General features: G+C 36.7%; 2 protein-coding genes across 6 annotated transcripts in view; one reads left to right on the top strand and one right to left on the bottom strand.

The window, feature by feature from the left end:
* The window catches only part of ACAD11 (acyl-CoA dehydrogenase family member 11), a 95121-nt gene extending 92311 nt beyond the window's left edge, over positions 1 to 2810 (bottom strand). Inside the window, 1 exon segment of the mRNA XM_059065341.2 lies at positions 1686 to 2810. Within this exon segment, the coding sequence (XP_058921324.1) occupies positions 1686 to 1834 (149 nt within the window). The 5' untranslated portion in view covers positions 1835 to 2810.
* Positions 1617 to 26552, top strand: UBA5 (ubiquitin like modifier activating enzyme 5). Of its 5 annotated transcripts, none has more exons than XM_067033787.1 (13): positions 1617 to 2460; positions 2557 to 2786; positions 8806 to 8851; positions 9319 to 9408; positions 12953 to 13062; positions 13911 to 13997; positions 14651 to 14735; positions 15514 to 15618; positions 15806 to 15933; positions 19473 to 19608; positions 21037 to 21112; positions 21261 to 21367; positions 22124 to 26552. In XM_067033787.1, exons 2-13 carry the CDS (start codon positions 2626 to 2628, stop codon positions 22205 to 22207), a joined length of 1215 nt encoding a protein of 404 aa, XP_066889888.1. In that variant the 5' UTR covers positions 1617 to 2460; positions 2557 to 2625; the 3' UTR covers positions 22208 to 26552. The 5 variants fall into 5 exon arrangements, with proteins under 5 accessions (XP_066889888.1, XP_066889890.1, XP_066889889.1 ...); XM_067033788.1 differs by having other exon boundaries at positions 1987 to 2460; positions 2554 to 2786; XM_067033789.1 differs by lacking the exon at positions 2557 to 2786 and having other exon boundaries at positions 1661 to 2460.

Below are 26552 nucleotides of genomic sequence, written 5' to 3'. Positions count from 1 at the left end.
TATATTTCTGTTGCTCTTATTAATTTTATCTTTCTGAAAATTATAATTTTACATTTTTGTTGCCAAAGTCAAGAAATGCAATTGATTTTTGCATACTGAACTTTGATAAACTCCATTATTTTCTGTAGATTATTGGCTCTTTAATCTGTACTTCAATTAGTTTCTAAAATGTATTTATTAGCTATCTTCTCTTGATTTCTAAACTTTTGGCATTTTTATTCTGAATTTTTGTTTTTAAGAATGATGCTTTAGAATTTCTGAAACTTCCTTTGTGGCCTAACATGTCTTCAATTTTCATATACTTTTTCATGTGTCTTGGAAATAAATGTGTATTCTCTGTGGAGATAGTTCCACACATATATACTATTTACGCCACAACTAATTCCATTTATCAAGCACAATTCTGGTTTATTTAACATTCAACTTAATTCAGAATTAACTCTCAGATAATTCTCCAACAACTCTAGGAGAGAAATATTACCATCCCCATTTTGCCAAAGGAGGATTCAATGCTCAAAAGAGTTAAATAACTTGTTCAGATTCCCATAGCAAATTTGAACTTTGAGCTGTTAGTTTATAACAAAAGGCTTCTAGGCTAGAAACCTCAGCCATATTTTATTCCACCTTCTCTTTCATCCTACAATATCTATTGTGACATGGTGCCTTTTATTTTTATTTTTTGCCGTTGTTTTTAATTTGGCAGCGGCACCGCATGGCCCCGGGCAGTGAAAGCGCAAGTCCTAACCACTAGACATCCAGGGAATTCCCACAGGGTGCCTTTTAATTCCACACCCCCAAACCCTCTCTGATCCATCTCCTTTCCACTATTTTTAATTTCTCTGAAATCAGTAGTCAAGGAATATAAATGTCAGTGATAAATGCCACTGGTATACAGCTCTGTTACAGTTAAGCCATTTCATCTGTATTACTTCATTTAATTATCAGGATCACACAGAAAAGGCAGATATTTATTACAGATTATGAAACTACTTCTCAGAGAGTTCATGTACCATAGTATTTAAATTCCCAGTCAGTAAGTGGCACGTCTAGTTTTCTGGAAGCCAGGACTGCTTCTATAGCTCTGTTTATCAAAATACTATTTTTAGAATAAAATCTATTTGAAAATTATTTTCTATTATACAACATCAGACTAGAGCCAGATTCACGGTGGGGAACAGTGCTCTCAGAACGGTCATCCAGATCTATACCCCTACTTCAGAAAAAACTAAAGCCCAAAGTGGTGCTGTGATTTGTTAAATGGAAGAGCTAGGATAAGAATTCGGAACCCCCAACTGGTACCATTAACTCAGCCTCCAAGAATATGCCATGTGAACGGAATTACATCCGTTTCTCAGAAAAAAAGGTTATAGGACAAACGTTGAGCGAAGGCCTCTTTATATCCCACAGACCTTCCAACCTTAATTGCCTCAGTGAATACAGCTGTTAACAAAGATTCCTTCTTGTAGTTGGAATCGTGAATGTCATCGTGCTTCCATCACTGCCCTTGAACTGGAAATATTCAGAATGTAATGCAAGGGACCGGTGACGGCAGCTCTCGCCTGCAGAGTGCGTCATTGCGGAAAAAGAAACAGGATGGGGGAAACTGGGAACCCACCAAAGGCCAGAGGAAGAAAAACACAAGGCACAGATCTGTTTTTGCTGGCGGAGAAGGCTGGCGTCGATACCTGTATTGGGCAACGGTCAGCTTGGCCTCGGGCTCGAACCCAAAGCCGGGCAAGTGCTGGTGTAGGTAGGCCTCCAGAGACCTGCAGTCGAACTTGTGTTGGGGCAGCACTTCGGCCGTCTCGGGCTCGCGGGAGGCACCGGTCTCCATGATCAGTGCTGCCACCTCAGACCGCAGAGTCAGAGAAACCACAAGTCTCCACTGCTCGGTTACCTCTGGCAGGGGAGCTCCGCTCCACAGCCTGAGGCGAGTCCGAGACGCCCGCGCGGAGGCGGGCCCGTAGCTCCAGCCAATCACCACCCCCCACCCCGGCAAGTGCCGCTGCTGGGCAGCACTGGCCCAGGACTTGGGCTGTGTCAGGAAATGCCAGAAGGGCCTCGTGTGTTCGGATTTAAAATTTTCAGTCAGCCTCAGAGTTGGAGGCCTCAATTCTAAAGAAAGTAAAACCACTTTAGTCACTACGGGTAAAGACGAACGCCGAAGCCTCCTCCGCCTCCAAATGTAATGCACCGGCAGGCGGAAGACCTATAGGGTCCGGCTCAGAAAAGGGCCCGTCAGGACCTCGAGCCCAGGAATAAAAGATCCTGGGGATTCTCCTGGCCGCCCGGTTGGAAAGGCAACACCGCAGGCCGCCGGCTCTGGACACTGATGACCCGGCCCCTGCTTCGGCCCGGTCGAAGAGGGAAACTGAAAGGGCTGGTTTTTCCTTGAGGGGGAACGATGACTGCAACGCACCGGAAGCGGCGCGCTGAGAGCCCGCGGGAGCGGCGGAGACGGTCAGTCCGGGAGGCGCTGGGAGGGCTTCCTCAGGGTTGTGGGCTAGGGAGACCGCCGCAAGGTACCTCCTCACATATCCCTCGCGGACCCAGCAGGCCAACAGCGTGGGGCGGCGGCGACGTCGACGGCCGGGGCTGGGAGCGCTAGCGGCCGGGGTCCCAGTCATGGCCGAGTCTGTGGAGCGGCTGCAGCAGCGGGTCGAGGAGCTGGAGCGGGAACTGGCCCAGGAGAGAAGTCGCCGGGCCCTGGGGGGCGGCGATGGAGGAGGCGGTCGGGCCCGCATCGAAAAGATGAGCCCCGAGGTGGTGGATTCCAACCCCTACAGGTGACCTGCGTGGCGGTTCGGGGCGGGGAGAGGGGCGAGGTCACCGTCTCCAGGTGGTCAGGAGTGAGGCGCTCCCCGCTGCTGTCCAGCCCACACGGCCTCGCACCTCCCTTTTCTTGTTCTGGGGTCCTGTTCCCAAACGGGCAAGACCAAGTCTTAGTACTGGTGAAACGTGTTCTTCCAAACCCAACTGAATCAGCCATATGGTGCTGCTCCTGTGCTTGCTGAGGACAACGTATCCAGTTAACTACCGCCCCTGCCTCTGTTAGTCTTCCTCGCTCTGCGTAAAACAGAGTAAAAACTTTCAGAAGACACCAGATGTAAAAACCGCTAAGCATAAACTTGGGAGCTTCATAAAGTCTTCTCAGTGTTTCTTAAATTGGGGGCATGGTGGAGAGACCTGGATTAGCGCTAAAACCATTGGACTTCCCCAGGCCTGTCTGCTCCTCTCCTTTCTTCTTTTCCTAAGATTTGTTAATTCATTGGGCGTGCACTGTCACTTTTCCTCTTCACCACAACCCTAGTAGATTGCTACTATTATTTTATCCCCATTTTATAAGTGAGAAAAATGAGGCTTAGAGAGCTGCTGTGACCTGCCGCAGGTCATAGAGCTAACAGTAGCTAAAAAGGCCTGGACTGGCATTAGGTTTGTCTTACTCCAAAGTTCACGTGGAACTGTCTCCCCAGTAAAAATAAATAAGCCATAAGTAGTGTGGCTAAAAACTGGATAGTTTTAGAGTAGGTGAAACAGGAAAGATATTATCGTTGCTCTTTCTCTTCAAAGAGCAGGAGAGTTTGGATTTTAAAGAAGGGTTTTATTTATGGCATATAAAGCCTCAGTGGAAGTCTTAGGGTGCATTTTTTTTTACAACCTAAAATGCAGACCAGTATTTAGGCACAAAGATGTTAATTACAATTTTATTTGTAATAGAAAAACCTGACCAAAATTATAATTGTTCCATAATTACAAAATAGTTCATTTTAACCCAAATTAAGTGAAATCATGCCAGATTTTTGCTTTTCTCTCATTTATCTTACTACGTTAAAAAAATTATTTTTCTTTTCAGTTTTGAGATATAATTGACGGGGTGCATGTATTTTACTTGACACATATGAGGGGTTAACCATCCAAAATTTTTAGAGGTTGAATAAGCATGAATTGACATGTCTAATTAGAATGAGTGGAAACTATTCCAACTGGCATTCTTAAACATTTTTCAGTGTTACGAATGAAAATTTTGAAATATTCCCTCCAAGAAAAGCAAAGGAATGTGGATCATATATTTATTTTTTAAAATAAATTTATTTATTTATGGCTGCGTTGGGTCTTTGTTGCTGTGCGCAGGCGTTCTCTAGTTGAGCGGGGACTACTCTTCGTTGCAGTGCATGGGCTTCGTATTGCTGTGATGGCTTCTCTTGTTGTGGAGCACAAGCTCTAGGTGTGTGGGCTTCAGTAGCTGTGGCATGTGGGCCTCAGTAGTTGTGGCTCGTGGGCTCTAGAGCACAGGCTCAGTAGTTATGGTGCATGGGCTTAGTTGCTCTGTGCCATGTGGGATCTTCCTGGACCAGGGCTTGAACCCGTGTCCCCTGCATTGGCAGGTGGATTCTTAACCACTGCGTCACTAGGGAAGTCGATCATATATTTAGAATCATCTTTCAGACATCATTTTAATGTGAGATGATTCCTTGACATTGTAATGACCACAAACTTAACATTCAGAACTCAAATATAAACATTTAGTATTTTCTATATTTTTTGCACCATTTGTCTTTATTAAAACTGCTACTTAGGAGATGGCATTTGTCACCCAAAGCTCTGCACTAGTACATGGAAATTTGATAAAGGTCAGCCTTAAGTTTTTGAATTGTTGTTCATTCAGCAAATATTTAGTGAGCACCTTCTCATCTCCAGCTGTCCTGGATAAGTTATCTACCACTTATTATTATGCATAGACACTGGGAATACAAAGTAGACATTGTTATTTCCCTCCAGAGGTTACCAGATGAGTGTGAGATAGAAAAGTAAACGTGGGATTGCAATATGAGTGGTAAGAAATATGATAAAGTATTGATATATGGTTATCAGAAAAATATAGGAGAGGGATTTGTAGGTCTCCTACATCATTTTAATTGCATCAAGTGATACAATAGATATATAATATAAAGCCCCTGACTCTCAAAGACCTTTTGCTTTAGTTTGGGAGATTCAGTGGTTGTAGAATAATGATCAACACAAATAACTGTAAAATTGTGTGGTATGTAATATAATTAGAAGCATGTTGACTAAATGAAGAGGTGAGCAGAGGCTTTGAAATTAGAAAACCTGGTTTTAAATACTGGCTCAAAAACCCAGCTCTGAATAATTGTTTGCCATTTAGCTAATCTTGGGCAAGTTAATTAACCTGAATCTTTTCCCCCATTCATAAAAGGAGGTTGCATTCTTCTCAGCATTATATATAAAGATTAAAGAGAGCATCAAGGTAAAGATGGCAGATTGATCTAAAATGAAAGTAAAGGAGTTTTTAAAAAGGAATAAACCTCCACTGAAAAAAGAGGGTTTCTATAAGTAATTGGGGGATGGGTGAGTCCCTGTACTTAAAAGATTATAGTTAGACAGTTTAGAATCTAGAAAAGGGATGGATGACTGATAACTGATTTAAAGGATCCAAAGAAATTGACTCTAAAGGCTGCAACCCAGCTTATACCACAGAATTCCCCAAAAGCTCGAGAATAGGCATAGTTTTTCTAGAAGGGCTTAAGGTAGGGCTAAGAAAGATATGACTGAAAATCTGTTGAAGAAACAACCCAGGTTCACTACTTCACTTTGGGTAGCTGGGCAAATGTCTCTTCTCTATCAGGAGAGAAGACTAGAGATTTACTCACTGGAGGGTAAAATAGAGGATTTATATTAATAATTGAAGCAAGTCTTCATACCTGAAGAAAGGGGATTAACTAAATGTTTACATATTGAATGCTAGGACTCCCAACCTTGTTCTTCCATTTAACACCCCCAAACTTACAGGCATAAAGACTTTTTAGGCTGGAAATTGAAAGATTCTTTTCTAGGGAATCTGAGAGCACCAAGAAGAGAGACTGAAAGACACTGACATTGTGGGTTTCTCAACTAAACAACCCAGCCAGATCACCCTACAGTGAAGCCCAAAGTCAAACAAGCAATGCCCACATCCTTGCCTTTATTAGTGTCTGGCTCTTAAATATGAGCAGAATAAAAGATGAGAGAAGCTCCTAATGTGAAAGAAGGAAAATAAAATTAGTTACTTGAATAGACTATATAAGGGGAACACAACCCAAATATTATTATTAGTATCTTCAGAAAGGAAAGATATTATATAAATAGGACAAGTTACTGCAAAAAGAAATCATTCAGATAATTGAAAAGAATTCTTGCAAATGGAGAATGATAATAAAAGTGAAAGTCTCAATAGAAGATTTGGAAAATAATGTTGAAAGAAATCCAGAGAACAGAGCAGAAAACTAAAGTGGTGGACAATAGGAGAAAGAAATTAAGAGTAGAGGACTAGTCCAAGTGGTCCAACTTCCAAATAATAGAACTTTCAGAAAGTCCAGGAAAAACAAACCAACCAAACAAGGACATCATCACATTATTCAAGGAAATTTCCCAGAACTGAAAAAACATGTTTCCTATGTGAAAGAGTCCAACAAGTACTCAGCACAATTGATGAGAATAGATTCACTCTAAGGGACATTATGAAATTTCAGAAGCTAGAAGACACCTTAGAAATTTTGAAGGAAAATGTTTCTAACATTTTCTTTAGAATAACATTTTCTATAGAATTCTGTACCAAGTTAAACTATTGACTAAGTGTGCGTGTGTATGTGTGTGTGTGTGTGTGTGTGTGTGTGTGTGTGTGTGTGTGTAGGTGTAGCTTTCAACGATTATATACCCTTCAATTTGTCATTTTTATAATACATTTATAAAAAGAGAATTTTGATAAAACATTTTGATAAAACATTTTTAATAGGTTTGGTAAATAACATTTTCAGACATACACGTTCTCAAAATTTACCTTCCTTGTACCCTTTACAAAGCTATGAGAAGATGTTCTTCCAACCATAGCAAGAGAATAAATTAAGAAATACTCCACAGCAGAGGCTCTCAAACTTTAGTGTGCATCACAGTTACTTGGGGAGCTTGTTAAAACACAGATTGTTTAGGCCCCACATCCAAAGTTTGATTTGCTTGGTGATTATAGGGTGGGGACTCAAGAAATTATATTTCTAGCAAATTCCATAGGCCACTGATCCATAGGCCACACTTTAGAACCATTGAGCTCTAAAGTACCAGAAGCAGGAGATTAATACAGGATGAAGAAGTGAAGAGAATTTGTAATATGATGAAGGGAGAACGCAGGATGGGAGCTGTATGTGCAGTAAATGTGCACATGGGGACATGTCAGAAGATTCTAGTATATCTTTAAGAAGAAATTGCTAGAACACCTCATGTATATGACTATATCTAGAGGAATTTTAGACAACGGGTTGAATTTGTGAAAATACATAGAAAGTAAACATAAGAACAAACACAATTATTATTATTATTATTTGTGTGTGTGTGTGTGTGTGTGTGTGTGTGTGTGTGTGTGTGTGGTACGTGGGCCTCTCACTGTTGTGGCCTCTCCCGTTGCGGAGCCCAGGCTCCGGATGCGCAGGCTCAGCGGCCATGGCTCACGGGCCCAGCCACTCCGCGGCACGTGGGATCTTCCCGGACCGGGGCACGAACCCGTTTCCCCTGCATCCGCAGGCGGATTCTCAACCACTGCGCCACCAGGGAAGCCCCAAACACAATTATTAACTTCAAGGGTGGGGATCATACAGGAAAGGGTAAATTCTAATATACTACATTGTCCACTTGTGAACAGTATTAACATCTAACCAAAATGACCATATAACAATATCAAGAGGCTGGTGAGATGGGAAATATTTGTGTTTAATGATAGAGTGAAATCTTCAGATAGTACCTAAACCTGAAAATCATGAAATAACAATGTTAGCATGTTATTTAGAGATATCCTGGTAACAGAGTTAAAAATGAGTGAGGAGAGGAAAATGGGGGTGCAGGCCAGAACACTGCTGAGTTTCCTAACAAGCCTAATAGAACTATTTGACTCTTAAAGTGTAAACTAATGGGGATTGTATGTATATGTGTATAGTTTTAAAGTATATATATGTATTTAAAAAAACCCTAAAATACTGAAGAAGATAGACTAGCAGTAACTAGGTAAATACCTCTTAGAGTCCTTGGTATAAGAAGTGCTTACTGAAAGTAGACATTATTCATTGTGGGCAGAGGCAGCAAGTGAATAGAATTCCAGCCATGAGATTATTCTGAATATTATTTTTGTGTGTGTGTGTGTGTGTGTGTGTGTGTGTGTGTGTGTGTGTGTGTGAGATACGTGGACCTCTCACTGTTGTGGCCTCTCCCGTTGCAAAGCACAGGCTCCCGACGCGCAGGCTCAGCGGCCATGGCTCACGGGCCCACCCGCTCCGCGGCACGTGGGATCCTCCCGGACCGGGGCACGAACCCGCGTCCACTGCATCGGCAGGCAGACTCTCAACCACTGCACCACCAGGGAAGCCCCATGAGATTATTCTGATGTTAAACATTAAACATTAAGTCTGAGTTAAACATTAAATATTTACATATACTACTAGGCATGGGAAAATGCTGAAATTTCACTTTGACCTATTCTCTGGAAACAACATTTGAGTCAATAGGTCTCAATCTTGACTGCATGTTAGAGTGTATGAGGAACTTTTAAAAAATCTTGCTCCACAGGCTACATCTTGGAGGGAGGGTATTCAGGCATCAGTGCTAAAGTGATTTAGTTTCATCTGGTAAAAATTAGCTGAAAGATTTCTCTCTCTCTCACACTCACTGTTCTCTCACAGTTTATTTTCTGTGATGATGTATGTTTACCTATATCACTATTAATTAGAAGATTGTAAGCCTTAAAATATTTCTTTCCTTTGTTTTAAGCCGCCTGATGGCATTGAAACGAATGGGAATTGTAAGTGACTATGAGGTAAGATAAACCCAAGTTTTTGAAGATGATTTCAGTAAATGAAAATAACTTTCGATGACATTTCTGATGATGAATTATTTTTATTTATTTATTTATTTATTTATTTATTTATGGCTGCATTGGGTCTTTGTTGAAAGAAAGCCTGCACGCAGGCTTTCTCTAGTTGCGGTGAGCCAGGGCTACTCTTTGTTGTGGTGTGCAGGCTTCTCACTGCGGTGGCTTCTCTTGTTGCAGAGCACGGGCTCTAGGTGTGCGGGCTTCAGTAGTTGTGGCTCGCAGGCTCTAGAGCGCAGGCTCAGTAGTTGTGGCGCACGGGCTTAGTTGCTCTGTGGCATGTGGGATCTTCCCAGACCAGGGCTTGAACCCTTGTCCCCTGCGTTGGCAGGCAGATTCTTAACCACTGTGCCACCAGGGAAGCCCTGATGAAGAGTTATTAACCAACACATATAAAATTTTGCATTTTACAGAAAATCCGTACCTTTGCTGTAGCAATAGTAGGTGTTGGTGGAGTTGGCAGTGTGACTGCTGAAATGCTGACAAGATGTGGCATTGGTAAGGTAAAAACATCTCTCTTTGTCTATCATTTAGGGAACCCAATCACTTCTGGAGTAAATCAGGTACAAATTAGAAATTTTTTTCTCCTTACTAATGGCTTATTGATTTGTGGTGTATTTATTTATTTAATATTTTTCTATCCCAGGTTTTTTTTAAATTGGGGTATAGTTGCTTTACAATGTTGTGTTAGTTTCGGGTGTCAACGAAGTGAATCAGTATATGTATACATATATCCCCTCCCTCTTGCACCTCCCTCCCACCCCCTTACCCCCCCATCCCCCCGCATCCCACCCATCTAGGTCACCACAGAGCACCGAGCTGAGCTCCCAGTGATATACAGCAGGTTCCTACTAGCAGTTTTCCACATGGTAGTGTATATAGGTCAATCCTAATCTCCCTATTCATCCCACCTCCCTAACCGCCCCACCGCCACGTCCGCATGTCTGTTCTCTATGTCTGTGTCTCTAATTCCTTGCCTGCAAGTAGGTTCATCTGTATTATTTTTCTAGATGCCACATATAGGCGTTAATATACTATATTTGTTTTTCGCTTTTTTACTTCACTCTGTATGACAGACTCTAGGTCCATGATTTGTGGTGTATTTATTCAGGTTGTTTTTTCTACCCCAGTGGGTGGGGTTAAGACATAAACCTACCGCAAAGAAAGCTAATATTATTACTAATTAAACAAGGACTACCAGAACTTTTTTGTTTGGATTTAAGTGTTTTAGACATACAAGTTTAGGAAAGAAGGCTGTTAAATTGATAAAGTGTGTAGTGAAACACGGAAACATCCAAAAACAATTTTCTAAACACAGTTTTTATACAAGACAAACTAGAAAGCATGTACCTTTTTTACTCTTGAATTTGAAATGGTGAATGCTCCAGATTTTTTTTAACCCATACATTTCTTTTCTTTTTTCTAAAATTTTTTTTTTTTGGCTGTACTGCATTTTGCAGGATCTTAGTTCCCCTACCAGGGATTGAACACCCAGAGCCATGGCAGTGAAAGCGCTGAGTCCTAACCACTGGACTGCCAGAGAAGTCCCATACTTGTTTCTAAAATTGATTTGATTGGGTAGGAAGGAGAAGTTAACTTTGTACCAGAAATCAGCCTACAAATCTTAGATTTATAAAGCCAGAATCCATGATGTTAGATAGATAGTGGTTGAATACATAAGTTTTCCACAATTGTATATCATTTTGCTAAACTTTGTGGAAAAATGTTTGCTTTATCAATGCTTTTTAATATGTTGGTCCACTCCATGCCCCAAATTCTTAAAAGAAAGTGGTTTCAAAGTTGGCACTTATTTATCAATATAGAAAGGACAACACCAAAATACTAAAAATGTTTAACATTTTAAAGCCTTTCAAGAAGTTTATAAAAGCTAGCCAGTAATTGCTTATACCTGACATACATGCCTTGGCTGATTGATCAAGGGTGGTAGAGATCATGGAGATTTGCTGGTCGCAGGTTTGAGTGTGCACTAGAATCCCTTGGGAGGCTTATTAAAACACAGATTGCTGGACTCTACCCCAGTGGTTTTGATTCTATAGGTTTCAGGTGGACCTAAGAATGTGCATTTCTAACAAGTTCCGAGGTGGTTCTGATGATGTTGTTCCGGAGACTATGCTTTAAGAACAGCTTCACCTGGGAGCTTGTTATAAATGAAGATTCCCAGGCCCCCCCCAAGACATGCTGAATCAGAATTTATAGTTTAACAAGAACTCCAGGTGATTCGTAGGCATATTAAAGTTGAGGAGGTACTCCAGTATTTCCAACAAGCTTCAGGTGATGCTGACGGGGTTATCCCAGGCCACATTTTGTGTAGCAAGGGTCTAGAACAGTTAGCAAATATTGCTGTAATTAGAATCACCTTGGATGTTTAAAAAAATTCTTATGTTCAGACTACACCACATAATAGGTTAATCGGAACCTCTGGGGATGAGACTTACACATCTGTATTTTTAAAAAACAGTGGTTCCAATGTAAACTCAAGTTTGTAAGCTAAGGATCTACATAGGTAAGTTTCAGAACTCTTGCTTCAATATGTAAAACAGAGAAACAAGAAGCTGTTTCATGGGGTTAAGTAGGGAAGAAGAGGATTGAAGATCTAGAGCCCACTTCTTATCCCTGAAAGTTCTGGAATTCCTGGGGCACACTGAATCACCAGATCTAGATCAACTGCCTTATTTTACAGATGAGGATACAGTCCTAAACAGTGAAAGTGACTTACCCAGAAGCAGAGCTAATTAGTGACACGGTTACTACTCACACCTCCTGTCCCCAAATTTAGGATTTCCTACAACTTACTCATAAACCAGCTATGAGGCTGAAATTCAAATTTAAAACTTGGCCTGACCTAATAAATATTGTTGACTGAGCTTAAATAAACCAAATTTTGGAGACTCTAGGTAGGGTTAGAAAGTTTCATAGAGAGTATAAGTGATATCTTTTCTAGCAAGATACTGAGAGTTACCTACGTGTTTTTATGGGCTGGGTAAACTTTTTTTAGTTTCTGTATTGAGAAGAAGAAAATCCCATTTTTGTTTTTATTGTTAGATTTAGAATGCTGAGAATTTTATTACAAAGTCACAGAATTTTAGATAAAGAAGGAGGGACTTCGGGAACTGTATATCATTTTTACACTGCTTTGAATTATTCCATAGGTCTAGAAGCTCAGTTTTTTGTTTTTTGTTTTTTTTTGGTTCTTTTTTCCTTCACTTTGGATAAATTGCATTGCTCTGCTTTCAGGTTCATTGATCCTCTTTTTCCCTTGCAACGTCTAATCTAGTCTTAGTCTCATCCAATAAAAATTTAATTTGATAATTTTTTTAAAAAAATAGGGACTTTGGATATACTTGGGTTCAACCTGTTCTTACTGATAAGAAATGGACCTTTCGGCCATTTTAAAGTTGTGTGAGTGTGTTTGACAAATGCTGTCATGCCTAAATATATAGTAGGAAACAATTAACTGATTGGTTAATAATTCTGTTTGGAATAATGTTTTAGCCGTGGCATGAGTATATATAGTGCCTTATTCATGAAAGGAATTGTGTTATACTATGGTTTTAAGTTACAGCATTTGTTTTTATCTTATTTAAAAATTTCATTTATCTAATGGGTTCTTGGTTTTTAGCCAAACATTGGAATGAAGTAGGATTTTGGCACAGTTTGTAAAAATTGCAGTGAAATGGAATGAACATTAATTTTTGAGCTAATCATTTAGAGAGGCAGTACAGCGTTGTGTTTAGTGTACAGATGCTGGATTGAGAATGCCTGAATTTGAATCCCATTTTTACTACATATTAGATGAGTGGCTTTTGGGCATGTACCCTAGTTGTCTTATTTCTAAAACGAGGATAAGAGTACCTATATATTGTATGGCCACTAAATGAGTTAATATATGGCACCTAGTATTTCAGAATTAGTTAATATTATTACTGTCAAACAGTTAAACCCATCAGGTGGAAAGCAGACTAGTTTGTTATTTTTAGTTTGTTTCTTGGTACGTTTTTCATCTGAATACCACTATTTTCATTTTAGTTGCTACTCTTTGACTATGACAAGGTGGAACTGGCCAATATGAATAGACTTTTCTTCCAACCTCATCAAGCAGGATTAAGTAAAGTTGAAGCAGCAGAACATACTTTGAGGTAAATGGAATAGCAGTTGAAGGCAGTGAAATTGGTGAAATCTTCCTGTGTGTATTTGGTATGAGTTAAACTAACATATAAATGCACCCGAATTTTCCTTTATAAAAATGCAGGTTTCACTTATACAAAAAGAATTTTCTTATCTCTTTGATATGGGTTGGCAGCCTCTTTTTTGATAGTAAATATTTTGTGCTTTGAGGGCCATATGGTTTCTGTCAAAACTGCTCAACTATGCAGTTGTAGTAGCTGTAGGCAATATATCAATAAAAGTGAATGAGCACGATTGCTCCAATAAAAACTTTATTTATGGACTCTGAAATTTAAATTTCATATAAAATTTCACATCATGAAATATTGTTCTTCTTTTGACTTTTTTCTTTTCTTGCAACCATTTAAAAATGTAGAAACTATTCTTAGCTTGCAGAATTTACCAAAAAAAAAAGGTGGCAGAGGGTGGTAGTCAGATTTGGCCCAAGAGCCAGAGTTTGCCAACCCTTACTCTAGGACGTTTCTTTCTGGTCCTAAACATATTTGCACTGAATTGGATAAGAAACAAAGACGCTCTTCTGTCAGGCTGAACTGTAGCTAACAGAGGTAATAAAGGCTTAATTCCCAGCACATAGATTGTGGGAATATTTTTGTAATCCTTCTGACAGTATACATGTTTTGAACCTGGTCCTTGAAGTGGGACAAAAGAGGTAGAAGAGGACTTTGGATTTTCTTTGAACGGCTTGAATTCCATTTCTCTAATGTCTGTTAAATGATTTTTAGCTCTTTTAGTTCTTTATCTTGCTTTCTCTTACTGTTTTACTAGTAGTTTTTATAATCATTCCATGTTTCCCCCTTAGGAACATTAATCCTGATGTTCTTTTTGAAGTACACAACTACAATATAACCACAGTAGAAAACTTTGAACATTTCATGAATAGAATAAGGTAAAATTTTATTTATGAATATTTTGCACAATGTCCAGCTCATTTTAAGTATTATTAGAAAATCTGTCAATGATTAATTAATTCACTGAGTTGGTAGGTTGATATATATTTTGTTTTTAAAATAGTTTTAAAATTTTTTGTGTAATTTTTATGTATTGGGAGCTCAGTATAAAGCATATATTGTCCAAAAAACTATAGTAACAACAAAATAAAAAACAAATCTAAAAAAGCCTGTTATTATGATATAACAAGGGGTCCTCAATTATAAGTTCTGTGTTATAGATTATACTTCTATCTGAAAGTGGTTTTCTGCAGACTAACACCATTGAAATATTCAATTGTATTCAGTTAACTGTATTACATTTACATTTGTAGTGAAACATGAGTAAAAGTCTGTGAAAGCTGATAGGGAAATGGTAACTTTTGTGAACAGATTTTATACTTCTTGCACCCTTGTACTGTAATATCATTGATATTATGTTCGTAATAGTGAATACTCAATGTATACTGGGTCTTTACTATTAAATGCTATGTTATAATTATACTCAAACATTTACTGAAAGACTAAATGTATTGACTGAACAAATAAAGTCTAATTAGAGTGTATTTTGTGTCCTGATTTTTTCCAAATAAAATTTATTTTCTTTGCCTAGTAATGGTGGATTAGAAGAAGGAAAACCTGTTGACCTCGTTCTTAGCTGTGTGGACAATTTTGAAGCTCGAATGACAATAAATACAGTGAGTATTCCTATTGTATAATGTGTTACACTCATGGATTTATCTATTTTCCTGTATATTCTGTCAGTATATATTCTGCATTCTGAAAATTGTTCTGCATTTAAATCCTTTGATAATGTGTTTTGTTTTTAATGTTCTCTCATCCTGTTTTTGAAATTTATTCTAATGTGACCTGTCTAGCTTTGTTGGTGTGGCATATATTTCAGTATCCTACTCTCTCTTATGCCAATAGAGCAAACTAAAACAGCAGGTAATTCTGATGTACAATTTTTAAAATGAATGAATATCTTATAATACTGTCTTATTCTTGGTCGGCATTGGTTTTTACTTTTGTTGATTTATTTTAAGTAAATGTATAAATGTGTATAAATTGCCTACACATGTGATTTCTCAAAAATAAAACTGAATTCTTTTTCTTTTGAATTACTGTGTTTTCAACTTTGCAAATGACATTTTGCATTTTTTTGTTGCTGAAATTATTTTAGAAAGATGAAGTTTTACATTAATCTAATAAGAAATCCAATAAACTATGGTTCAATTTAATTAGATATTTATATTGCCTGCTTACCTGAATGCTGTCAGTTTCTTTTTTAAGGAGAGTGGTGATTGCTAAGGAATTCCATTATTTACAACTTTCTTCTTTGTTTCTGAAAATTAATTTTTAAAAACCCTTTGTAATTCATATAGTTAAACTCCAGTTTTTCATGAAAAGAACTTACGGTAAATTACTTCTTGCTTTTTTATGTTCTTTCTTGTGTTTTCACCTATTTCTATTAAGGCTTGTAATGAGCTTGGACAAACATGGATGGAGTCTGGGGTCAGTGAAAATGCAGTTTCAGGGCATATACAGCTCATAATTCCTGGAGAATCTGCTTGTTTTGCGGTATGCATGATTCATTTTGGGTTATTATTTTTCACTGTAAGTACTGGAGTTCCTAGGGGCATTGAAAATGTTTAAAATTCGAAGAAAAACCAAACTTGGAATGAATGTGATGGAATATTATTTGGAATATCTAACACTTTTTTCCCTTTCTTTTGAAATATATTTTCTTTTGTTCTTTTTCATGTAGTGTGCTCCACCGCTTGTAGTTGCTGCAAATATTGATGAGAAGACTCTGAAACGAGAAGGTGTTTGTGCAGCCAGTCTTCCTACCACTATGGGAGTGGTTGCTGGGATCTTGGTACAAAATGTGTTAAAGTGAGTGAAGAATAATTTTTCTGAATAGTCTTGTTTGCTTTTGACAAACATTTCAAATATTGGAATGACTAGCTAAGTATTTAATTTGTTTTTTTAATTTAGTTTTAAATACATATATTTTAAAATTTTATATATGTATAATATGTGTATACTTTTATATAAAAATATATTTAATTTAAATACATATTAGTATTACATATATCAACACACATATTTGTGTTACTCTCCATTTGGCATAGTTCTTGTTAAATGGTACAGTGGTACTGGTATAGTTATTTATGAAGCATTAACCAAATGATTTAAATTTCTGCACATCTGGCCAAAGGGTGAAGACCCATAAACACACTTGCTTCCACTATCTTGGTTTAACATTTCTAAAAATAATATGAACGTGATTAAACATTAACTAGGGTAATATCTCTGCTATCTGTAAACAGATACCCAGCAACCACACCATCTAAACTATAACTAATAAAGACAAATGTTTCTTTGAAGCTAAAATTAATGTCATAGAGTTTTTGAACCAACTCATACTTTATGAAAAGCAGAACTGCTTTAGTTGTGCCTTAACTCAGGCCATTTTTTTCCCTCACTTTACAATGTTAATAAGCTTAGTTATGTTTCTTAAGCATCCAATATAATAAGAACAAATTGCAACATGATACAGTGAGGCGCTCTAATATCATTTATTAGCCATCAGCAAAGAAATACCAGCATACATAAGAACTCTCAAGGCAACTGTCTAGGGCTGTTTCAGATGAGACAAATAGCCTGTCAAATTTCAGTAGGTCTTAATCTAAACACAACATTTTACAGTATGTTATGAAGAAGGGAAGAAAAAATCATGGCTACAAAGTATTCTCTTACCAGTGTGTCATATCTAGCCAGCCCTCTATTGATGGACATTTAGGCTACTTACAGATTTTTTTTGCTATTATTAACAGTGCTGTAAAAAGCATCTTGCATATATCTTTGTAGATTTTTGTACAGTGTGAATTTTTAGAAGTGGAATTTTAATTTCTAAGTTTATGCAATACTTATTTTGACAAATATTACTAAATTTCTCCTTCAAAAGGATGGTACATTTCCATGACAGTGTGGGAGTACCTGGTTTGTCCACACCTTTGGTAACATTGGGTATCATCAAACTTTTTTTTTTTGAAGTATAGTTAATTTACAATGTTGTGTTAGTTTCAAGTGTACAGCAAAGTGATATATATTCTTTTTCAGATTCTTTTCCATTATAGGTTATTACAAGATACTGAGTATAGTTCCCTGTGCTATACATTAGGTCCTTGTTGTTAACCTATTTTATATACAGCAGTGTGTATATCCCAAACTCCTAACTTATCCTCCTCCCTCCTTGCCCCACTCCCACTATCCCCTTTGTTTTCTATGTCTGAGTCTGTTTATGTTTTGTAAATAAGTTCATTTGTATCAATTTTTCAGATTCCACATATAAGTGATATCATATGATATTTGTCTGTCTCTGTCTGACTTACTCTACTTAGTCCAATAGTCTCTAGGTCCATCCATGTTGCTGCAAATGGCATTATTTCATTCTTTTTTATGGCTGAGTAATAGTCCATCATATATATATATATGCCACATCTTTATCCATTCATCTGTTGATGGACAAGGTTGCTTCCATGTCTTGGCTATTGTAAATAGTGCTACTGTGAACATTGGGGTGCATGTATCTTTTTGAATTAGAGTTTTCTCTGGATAGATGCCCAGGAGTTGGATTGCTGCATCATATGATAACTCTATTTTTAGTTTTTTAAAGAACTTCTGTTCTGCATAGTGGCTGCACCAATATACATTCTTACCAACAGTGTAGGAGGGGTCCTTTTTCTCCACACCCTCTCCAGCATTTATTGTTTGTAGACTTTTTGATGAAGGCCATTCTGACCAGTATGATGTGATACCTCATTGTAGTTTTGATTTGCATTTCTCTAATGATTAATGATATTGAGCATTTTTTCATGAGCCTATTGGCCATCTGCATGTCTTCTTTGGAGAAATGTCTGTTTAGGTCTTCTGCCCATTTTTTGATTGGGTTGTTTGTTTTTTTGATATTGAGCTATATGAGCTGTTTGTATATTTGGAAATTAATCCCTTGTTGGTAGCATTGTTTGCAAATATTTTCTCCCAGTCCGTAGGTTGTTTTAAAATTTTTTTATGATTTCCTTCACTGTGCAAAAGCTTTTAAGTTTAATTAGGTCCCATTTGTTTATTTTTGTTTTTATTTCCATCACTCTAGGAGACAGATCCGAAAAAATATTTCTGTGATTTATGTCAAAGAGTGTTCTGCTTATGTTTTCCTCTAGGAGTTTTATAGTGCCCAGTTTTACATTTAGGTCTTTAATCCATTTTGAGTTTATTTTTGTATATGGTGTTAGAGTCATCAAACTCTTTTATCTTTGTCAATTTGATAGGTGAAAAATGGGTATCTCATTTTAATTTCCAGTTGTGAAAAGCGTTGAGCACTTATATTTTTCTGTGAATTGTCTTCTCACATCCTTTGCCCAGTTTTTTTGTCTTTCCTTGTTGTATATTAAGAACATGCATTCACAGATTTTTTCCTTTTGTTGTTTATCTTTTGTACATGATTTTTCAGCTTTTCTATAAGCTTCTAAAAGGAATCAGATTTGACTGGAAGGGAGCACAGGGAGCTTTATGGCATACTGGAAATGCACTATACAGTCTGCCCACCATTTCCTTGGGTTCTGCATTTGTGGATTCAACCAACTGTGGATCGAAAATATTAAAAAAAAAAAAAAATTCCGCAAAGTTCCAAAAGCAAAACTTGAATTTGCCACAAGCTTGCAACTGTTTATATAGCATCTGCATTGTATTTACAACTATTTACATAGCATTTACATTGTATTAGGTATTATAAGTAATCTAGAGCTGATTTAAAATATATGGGAGGATGTGTAGTTTATATGCAAATACAGTATCACTTTATATAAGGGGCTTAATTTTGGTATCCTGTGGGTGGGGGGTGTTCTGGAACCAACCCCCATAGATACTGAGTGCCAACTATATTTTGATCTGGTAGTGAATACTACATGGGTGAATACTTCTGTAACATTTTATTGAGATTTAATACAAATTTAAGATTGTAAACTATGCAGCATTATATATAAAAAACTTTTAAAAATTAGATTTAGTACCATATCTCAGATTTTTAAGATACACTTCTGCCACATTTTAACTTCTGTGAAATTAATATGCTTCTTAAAGTTGTTGACATGTCATAGTTTAATTGGCAGCGTTTTATCTTTATTACACATTCAAAAAAAATAGTGCATTCTATGGTTGATTAAAGGAGTAGCCTTTCTTCACTGCATTCATTCAACAAAATCTACTATAAGCCAGGCCCTGTAAACAACATAAGAAATTTTTTGTCTGGGTTGCTTGTTACAAAAATCATTACCTTCTTCAAAGTCATTTTTTTAAAAGTCAGTTACTTTTTTCTAATACTTTTATGGTTTTATTTCTTTATTTAAGTCTACTTTGATTTGTTTTTCTAGGTTTCTGTTAAATTTTGGTACTGTTAGTTTTTACCTTGGATACAATGCAATGCAGGATTTTTTCCCCACTATGTCCATGAAGCCAAATCCTCAGTGTGATGACAGAAATTGTAGGAAGCAACAGGAAGAATATAAGGTATATGTCAATGTGTCACAATGCATGAGAGATCATATTGCATAGGACAATAACTTAAAAAAGAAGAAAAAATTATTTAGATTTGGAATACAAGGTAAATGGATTCTGGATTTTTAATGGTTTAATTTATTCACCATGCTTTAACATGAAAATTCTGTTCAAAGTCCTTTCTTGCTTTTGGTAAGACAAAAAACCTGTCTGAATTCATAAAAAAATTTTTTTTTTAATTTTAATTTTTTTAAACTAAAATATACTTGATGTATTGATACAATATTATGTTAGTTTCAGGTGTACCAAATAGTGATTTGACATTTGCATACATTATGAAATAAGCACCATGATAAGTCCAGTTATCATCAGTCCCCATACAAAGTTATTACAATATTATTGACCATATTCCTTATGTTGTAAATTTTATCTCCATGACTTATTATTATATAATTATAGGTTTATACCTCTTTATCCCTTTTACCTATTTCACCCCCCACCTCCCCTATGGCAACATCATTTGTTTTCTGTATCTGTGAGTCTCTTTTCATTTCGTTTTGTTTTTAGATCCCACATTTAAGTGAGATCATATGGTATTTATCTTTGTCTGACTTATTTCATTTAGCATAATACCTTCTAGTTCCATCCATGTTGTCGCAAATAGTAAAGATTCTTTTTTATGGCTGAATAATATTCCATTGTATATATGTACCACATTTTCTTTATCCATTTATCTGTTGATGGACATTTAGGTTGCTTCCATGTCTTGGCTGTTATAAATAGTGCTGCAGTGAACATTGGAGTGCATATATCTTTTTTTTTTTTTTCCGGTATGCGGGCCTCTCACTGCTGTGGCCTCTCCTGTTGCGGAGCAGCGGAGCACAGGCTCCAGACGCGCAGGTTCAGCGGCCATGGCTCACAGGCCCAGCCGCTCCGCGGCATGTGGGATCTTCCTGGACCGGGGCATGAACCTGTGTCCCCTGCATCGGCAGGCAGACTCTCAGCCACTGCGCCACCAGGGAAGCCCTATGTATCTTTTGAGTTAGTGTTTTTGTTTTCTTAAAAAAAAAAACCCAGAAGTGAAATTGCTGTATCACATGGTAGTTGTATTTTTTAGTTTTTGAGGCACCTCCATACTCTTTTCTTTAGTGGCTGCAACAATTTACAATCCCAGCAACAGTGCACAAGTTTTCCCTTTTCTCCATATCCTCGCCAACACTTGTTATTTGTTGTCTTTTTGATAATAGTCATTCTGACAGGTGTTACCTCATTTTGGTTTTGATTTGCATTTCCCTGATGATTAGTGATATGTGTCTGTTGACTATCTGTATGTCTTCCTTAGAAAAAAGCCCATCTGAATTCTTGGTTCTGATCAATTCTGACTGATGCTTCAGAGAACTGAAAATGAGTAAAAACACTGATACTGTTTGATTTCTACAGAAAAAGGTAGCAGCACTGCCCACACAGGAGGTTGTTCAAGAAGAGGAAGAAATAATACATGACGACAATGAGTGGGGTAAGAATTGTTTCATAAATTGAAATGGCAGCATAAAACAATCTTTTATGGGAGGGAAAATGATTATAATTAAGATATACAAGTTTTGAATGATTATTGCTCATTAAGTTCCTTAAAAACTGTTTTAAGATCAAGTTTAACCTTACAGGTATTGAGTTGGTATCTGAGGTTTCAGAAGAGGAACTGAAAAATTCTTCAGGTCCAATTCCTGACTTACCTGAAGGAATTACAGTGGCATATACAGTTCCCCAAAAGGTACATCTAAAATCTGTTTACCATAAGTAAATATAAGAGAAAATGTCTATCTTCTTTCATCTTCAACCTATTTTATAATGCCAATGCAGTATTTCCTATTTTAGGTGTTTTACATTATAGGTATTAAGATTTGTGAAAGAGAGAGGTATTCAGTGTTAATATGGAAATACAGGCACAGCACAGTTTATTTTTATTTTTATTTTCATTTTTTTGTGTGCTAGGCGGGCCTCTCACTGTTGTGGTCTCTCCAGTTGCGGAGCACAGGCTCAGCGGCCATGGCTTACGGGCCCAGCCGCTCCGCGGCATGTGGGATCTTCCTGGACCGGGGCACGAACCCGTGCCCCCTGCATCAGCAGGTGGATTCTCAACCACTGCGCCAGCAGGGAAGCCCACAGCACAGTTTAAACTGTTTGAAAACATAGATGTAAAATAGTTTCGCTCACTCATTGGTGGATCAAGTGAAATAGATTTTGATTAAATGACAATACCCTTTTTTTTGTATATTGATGAGTTTTAGCCACAATATCATTTAAAAATACCACTTCTATAGAGATCTCAAGAACATTGAAATTCCTGCCTTGCAAATAAAAAGACTGGTGGATTTTGTCTCTCCTAAAAATTAGAAGGCATATTTATTAAAGAAAGTTTACTTTGTAAACTTGTTGAACATGGTTAAGGCGTACTGTTTATATGTTACTAAGCATTAAGAACTTTAATTGGTTATTTTTTCACCATGTTTCCCTCATTTATGGATAGCAAGAAGATTCTGTACCTGCGGTAACAGTGGAAGATTCTGGTGAAAGCTTGGAAGACCTCATGGCCAAGATGAAGAACATGTAAATAATGGACTGGCCTGTATTTTATTTCCCATGTCTAAACCTGTTCCCTAGCAATTAAAAAGAAAATCATTTAAAACTGAGAAAACTTAGGGCAACATCAGTTGATGTATAATCTTCACTGAATTGTTATACTGTTTATAAAAATACTGTGACTATTGCTTGTTACTCCTCCCCTCCCCCTCTTCAACTAAATCAGAAACTCTCCTAAAACTCATGTTTTGTTCTAGTAAGAAAACTTCAAAGGATTATTGCAGGCAGTTATAAATCTTATTTATAACTTAGCCATTGAACTGTTTTGGCCTTTTGGGAGGGGTGGGAAGAAAGGACCAATTTGATTTGCCTGAGGCCATGGACAACAGAATAGTGTGTGGTCAAATATAGGAAAAGGATAAGAGGTACAACCTATTGATTAGAGCCAGCAGGCACCTACTCATTGTGTTTGGAATTGCTTTCTACAGGAAAACTGCCCACTACTACTAACTTGAGCAACAGTGAATTTCAAATAGTAAACCTATAAAATAAAAAAATCCTTTCAAATGTTTCCTGATGAAACAAGCTGAAATACAGTCATTGGAAAAGTTTGTAAACCTCTGAATTATATATTCAAAACAAGACAGGCAAATAAGAGGAAGCTTTCTTCATGATAGATAAAGATATTTTCAGGATGTAAAAATTATATTTCTGCACTGATTAAGAAAAAACGTATCATCTGTGGAACATATATCTGAGTCAGTGTGCTTTACTGAGGAGCAAAAGATAAATTTAGGCTAAGATCATCTAAATTATACCCATCATATGGGCTACCTTCTAATACTTTATTTAAATTTGATTCCGTGGGTAATTAGATATTGGCAAAGGTTTGTCCTGGATAACAGACAGAGGTCTAAATTGCCTCTGCAACGACTGACATGTATTTCTTCACAGGGAAGAGTATCATTTTCCCTGATCGTGACCACTAAATCGTAATTTGATAAACTGGTTTTCTCTGGATTTTGCATACAAATAATGAAGGCTTAGGGAACCTTGTTTGAAATAAATTCTAATGGTTTGGAGACCAATAAAGACACATGCATGTGTAACCATTATCTGTAGGCCGGTACTATGCTAGTCTCCTATTTTGATGACTTTTTTGCTCTGAAAAGATATAAATGTCTAAATTCTATCTCTAGGAGGAAAACGTCATTGAAAAATTAAGTGTGCATTTCCCACTTGTAAAGTGAAATTCTAAAAATAATTTCAGAAAGCCCCCAATATCAAATATGTTTAATATATTAGCTTTGAGATTTTAACATACTGCGAATCTTATGTTTATAGAGTGATGTCAAGAAAGTATGGGGATAGTTTTTCTAGCCTTGAAACATATTTACGTTGCCTTAGTAGGTCATTTGTTGTTGTTTAAAATTTTAGCGTAGTCATCTGTAAAATAACTTTTCTAGTTCCTAGAGATGCTTTGAATTTCAAAAAAGAAATGCAGTCTTTCTAAGTCCCATTCCTTTGGTATACTAATTTGGTACCTCTGGTACACTAATTTGGTAAGGCTTTTACTTATAAGTTTATATAGTTTGATAAATAGCTAGAACCTACTATCCTTTTTTTAAAAAATTTTTATTGGAGTATAGTTGATTTACAATATGTGTTAGTTTCAGGTGTACACAAATTGAAACAGTTATACATATTAGAACCTGCTATCTTCTAAATACCTTTTTTCTGTTCTTAATTTGGCACTGTACCCTGCTGGTGTCTTATACTGTACCAAATCTTATCTAATTCTTTGTCTTATATCTTCCATTAAAGTTATTATTTTAGCAGAAAAAGTCTGGTAACAGGTATCTTTTGTAACCTAGAGAGATCTCTTGACAATCTGTATGCCATGAAAACTTGTATATGTAGGCAGCTATGAAAAATTAATCATCACTGGATTTTACATTACTAAATAAACCCATAGTGCTTGACCAGATTTATAACACTATTGTTTCTAGTGTGAAAGATGGAAACACTCCCCAAATTGCCTTAGCACAAAGGCTCTAAATTACAGTAAAACAAACAATATGTTCAACTTTAATCACTTTTTAATTATTAGTGGGAAGTTAATTTGTGGTACTCCCCAAATGTTTTATGTAAATAGTAAAAAAATATAATGTAGTACAGGTTTCTTTATGTAAAATTACTCCCTGAATGCCTCTAAACACACCGACCAACCCAAAAAGGTAATAAACATTTAATAATATTAATGAAGCTTTGACCACCCCATCACATGCTTTTTTAATATTTTTCTTTCTGTAAAGTATTAATGAATGAAAATTAATTATAACTACCATAGTTTGGAGCCTACCAATTCCGATTTATAAATGTCTGAAAGCTACATTTTTCATTGTGAAAGGTGTATATTAATGTACACATAATTATCCTATTTGAGTACCTCAAATACAAAGAAATGACTGTCTCAGCTATTTTTATCTTTTTAAGTAGGCATTCTACATGAAAACATTTGAGTTGATAGTATAATTAGTAAGATCAAAATATAGTCCTTTTTAAAAAATATAGTCTTAAAAATTATATTTAAACTTAAACCTTTTGAAGTAGTCATCATCCCCCAACAAACTTACCATAAAGTCACTTTGAATAATATAAGTTTTCACTTTTTGTATATTTTTCAAGTCCAAATTTTATAGGAACAAAGAAAAAAATGCATATTATTCTTTTGTTAGTTTTTCCTTTTTTCAGGGTTCTTCTAAAATATTAATCTCAGATTATTTCCTAAAGTTTAAGGCATTTAAATTTAATATATTACTTATAGTGTGTTAAATTTCTTATACCACTAAATAATCAAATTTTAAACTCTAAAAGATTAATTCTAAAATCAGTGTCTGGTATATTTGAATTCAATTACTTTGTGCCTTTCACAGCTGGCCATAACCAGAAAGATGTGTTATGGTTATATTTATCTTTTTTCCCTCTTGAATTTCTCCCAGACGGGGGAAGAATGCTCATTTTGTAAGATCCTACCTCATTTCTCTTAAGTCACCACTCTAGTCCCTTAGAATTAGACCACTGTTTCTCAAACATATGTACATATGAATCTGGGGAGAGGCTGTCTGAATTAATAAGCTCCCAGGTGGCACTGATGATCCTGGTTCACAGGCCACCTTGAGTAGCCAAGCCTTAGAGAACATTAACCAAAATCCTACAGAGTCACTGAAGCTCAAGTTGAGCAAACTACTCAGTGAATATTGACAATATTCTAGTCTCTTTTGTAATGTTCAACATTTTTCTTAATTATATAGATATAATCCTCTTGTATTACTATGTTATAAAAAAAGACACATTTTTCATTTTCACCAAGAACTTTATTGAACAACGTATTCACCCTTTTGTTCCACTACCTTCTGCCATTTTTCAGGCAACTTCATAATTCCATCTTCCCAAAACTTTTTATGTTTTTGAGGAAAGAACTGTTGCAGGTGCCTTTTACAGTCTTCCAGGGAACTGAAATTTTTTCCATTATGAGAATTTTGTAAAGACTGAAATAAATGGAAATCCGAAGGTGCGATGTCTGGCGAATACGGTGGATGAATCAGAACTTCCCAGCCAAGCTGTAACAGTTTTTGTCTGGTCATCAAAGAAACATGCATTATTCTGATGGAAGATAATGTGTTTTCTGTTGACTAATTCTGGATGCTTTTGATAGAGTGCTGCTTTCAGTTGGTCTAACTGGGAGCAGTACTTGTTGGAATTAATTGTGTGGTTTTCTGGAAGGAGCTCATAATAGAGAACTCCCTTCCAATCCCACCATGTATACAACATCACCTTCTTTCGATGAAGATTGGCCTTTGGTGTGGTTGGTGGTGGTGCATTTCACTTGCCCCACAATCTCTTCCATTCCACATTATTGTACAGTATCCACTTTTCATCTCCTGTCACAATTAGTTTTAAAAATGGAACGTTTTCATTACGTTTAAGTAGAGAATCACATGCAAAAATACGGTCAAGAAGGTTTTTTTCACTTAACTTATGTGGAACCTAAACATCAAAGCAATTAACATAACCAAGCTGGTGCAAATGATTTTCAGTGCTTGATCTGGATATTTTGAGTATATCGGCTATCTCCCGCGTGGTATAATGTGATTGATTGTCCTCAGTTAATGTCTCGATTTGATCTCTGTCAACTTCAACTGGTCTTCCCAAACGTGGAGCATAGTCCACTGAGAAATCTCCAGCATGAAACTTTGCAAGTTACTTTGACACGTTCAAACAGTCACAGCACCTCCATACACTGCACAAATCCTTTTTGCGTTTTGGTTGCGTTTTTACCTTTCTTGAAATAATAAAGCATAATATGCTGAAAA

The sequence above is a fragment of the Kogia breviceps genome, chromosome 5, assembly GCF_026419965.1.
Source record: "Kogia breviceps isolate mKogBre1 chromosome 5, mKogBre1 haplotype 1, whole genome shotgun sequence".
Classification (NCBI taxonomy): domain Eukaryota; kingdom Metazoa; phylum Chordata; class Mammalia; order Artiodactyla; family Physeteridae; genus Kogia; species Kogia breviceps.
Note: the sequence above shows the minus strand (reverse complement) of the source record. Positions and strands in the feature narration are given on the sequence as shown.

Coding starts and splice junctions, on each gene's coding strand:
- UBA5 (XM_067033787.1), top strand. CDS start 2,626: ATGGCCGAGTCTGTGGAGCGGCTGCAGCAGCGGGTCGAGGAGCTGGAG. Junction 13,998..14,650: donor CATTTCATGAATAGAATAAG/GTAAAATTTTAT, acceptor TTCTTTGCCTAG/TAATGGTGGATTAGAAGAAG. Junction 21,113..21,260: donor ACATGACGACAATGAGTGGG/GTAAGAATTGTT, acceptor TTAACCTTACAG/GTATTGAGTTGGTATCTGAG.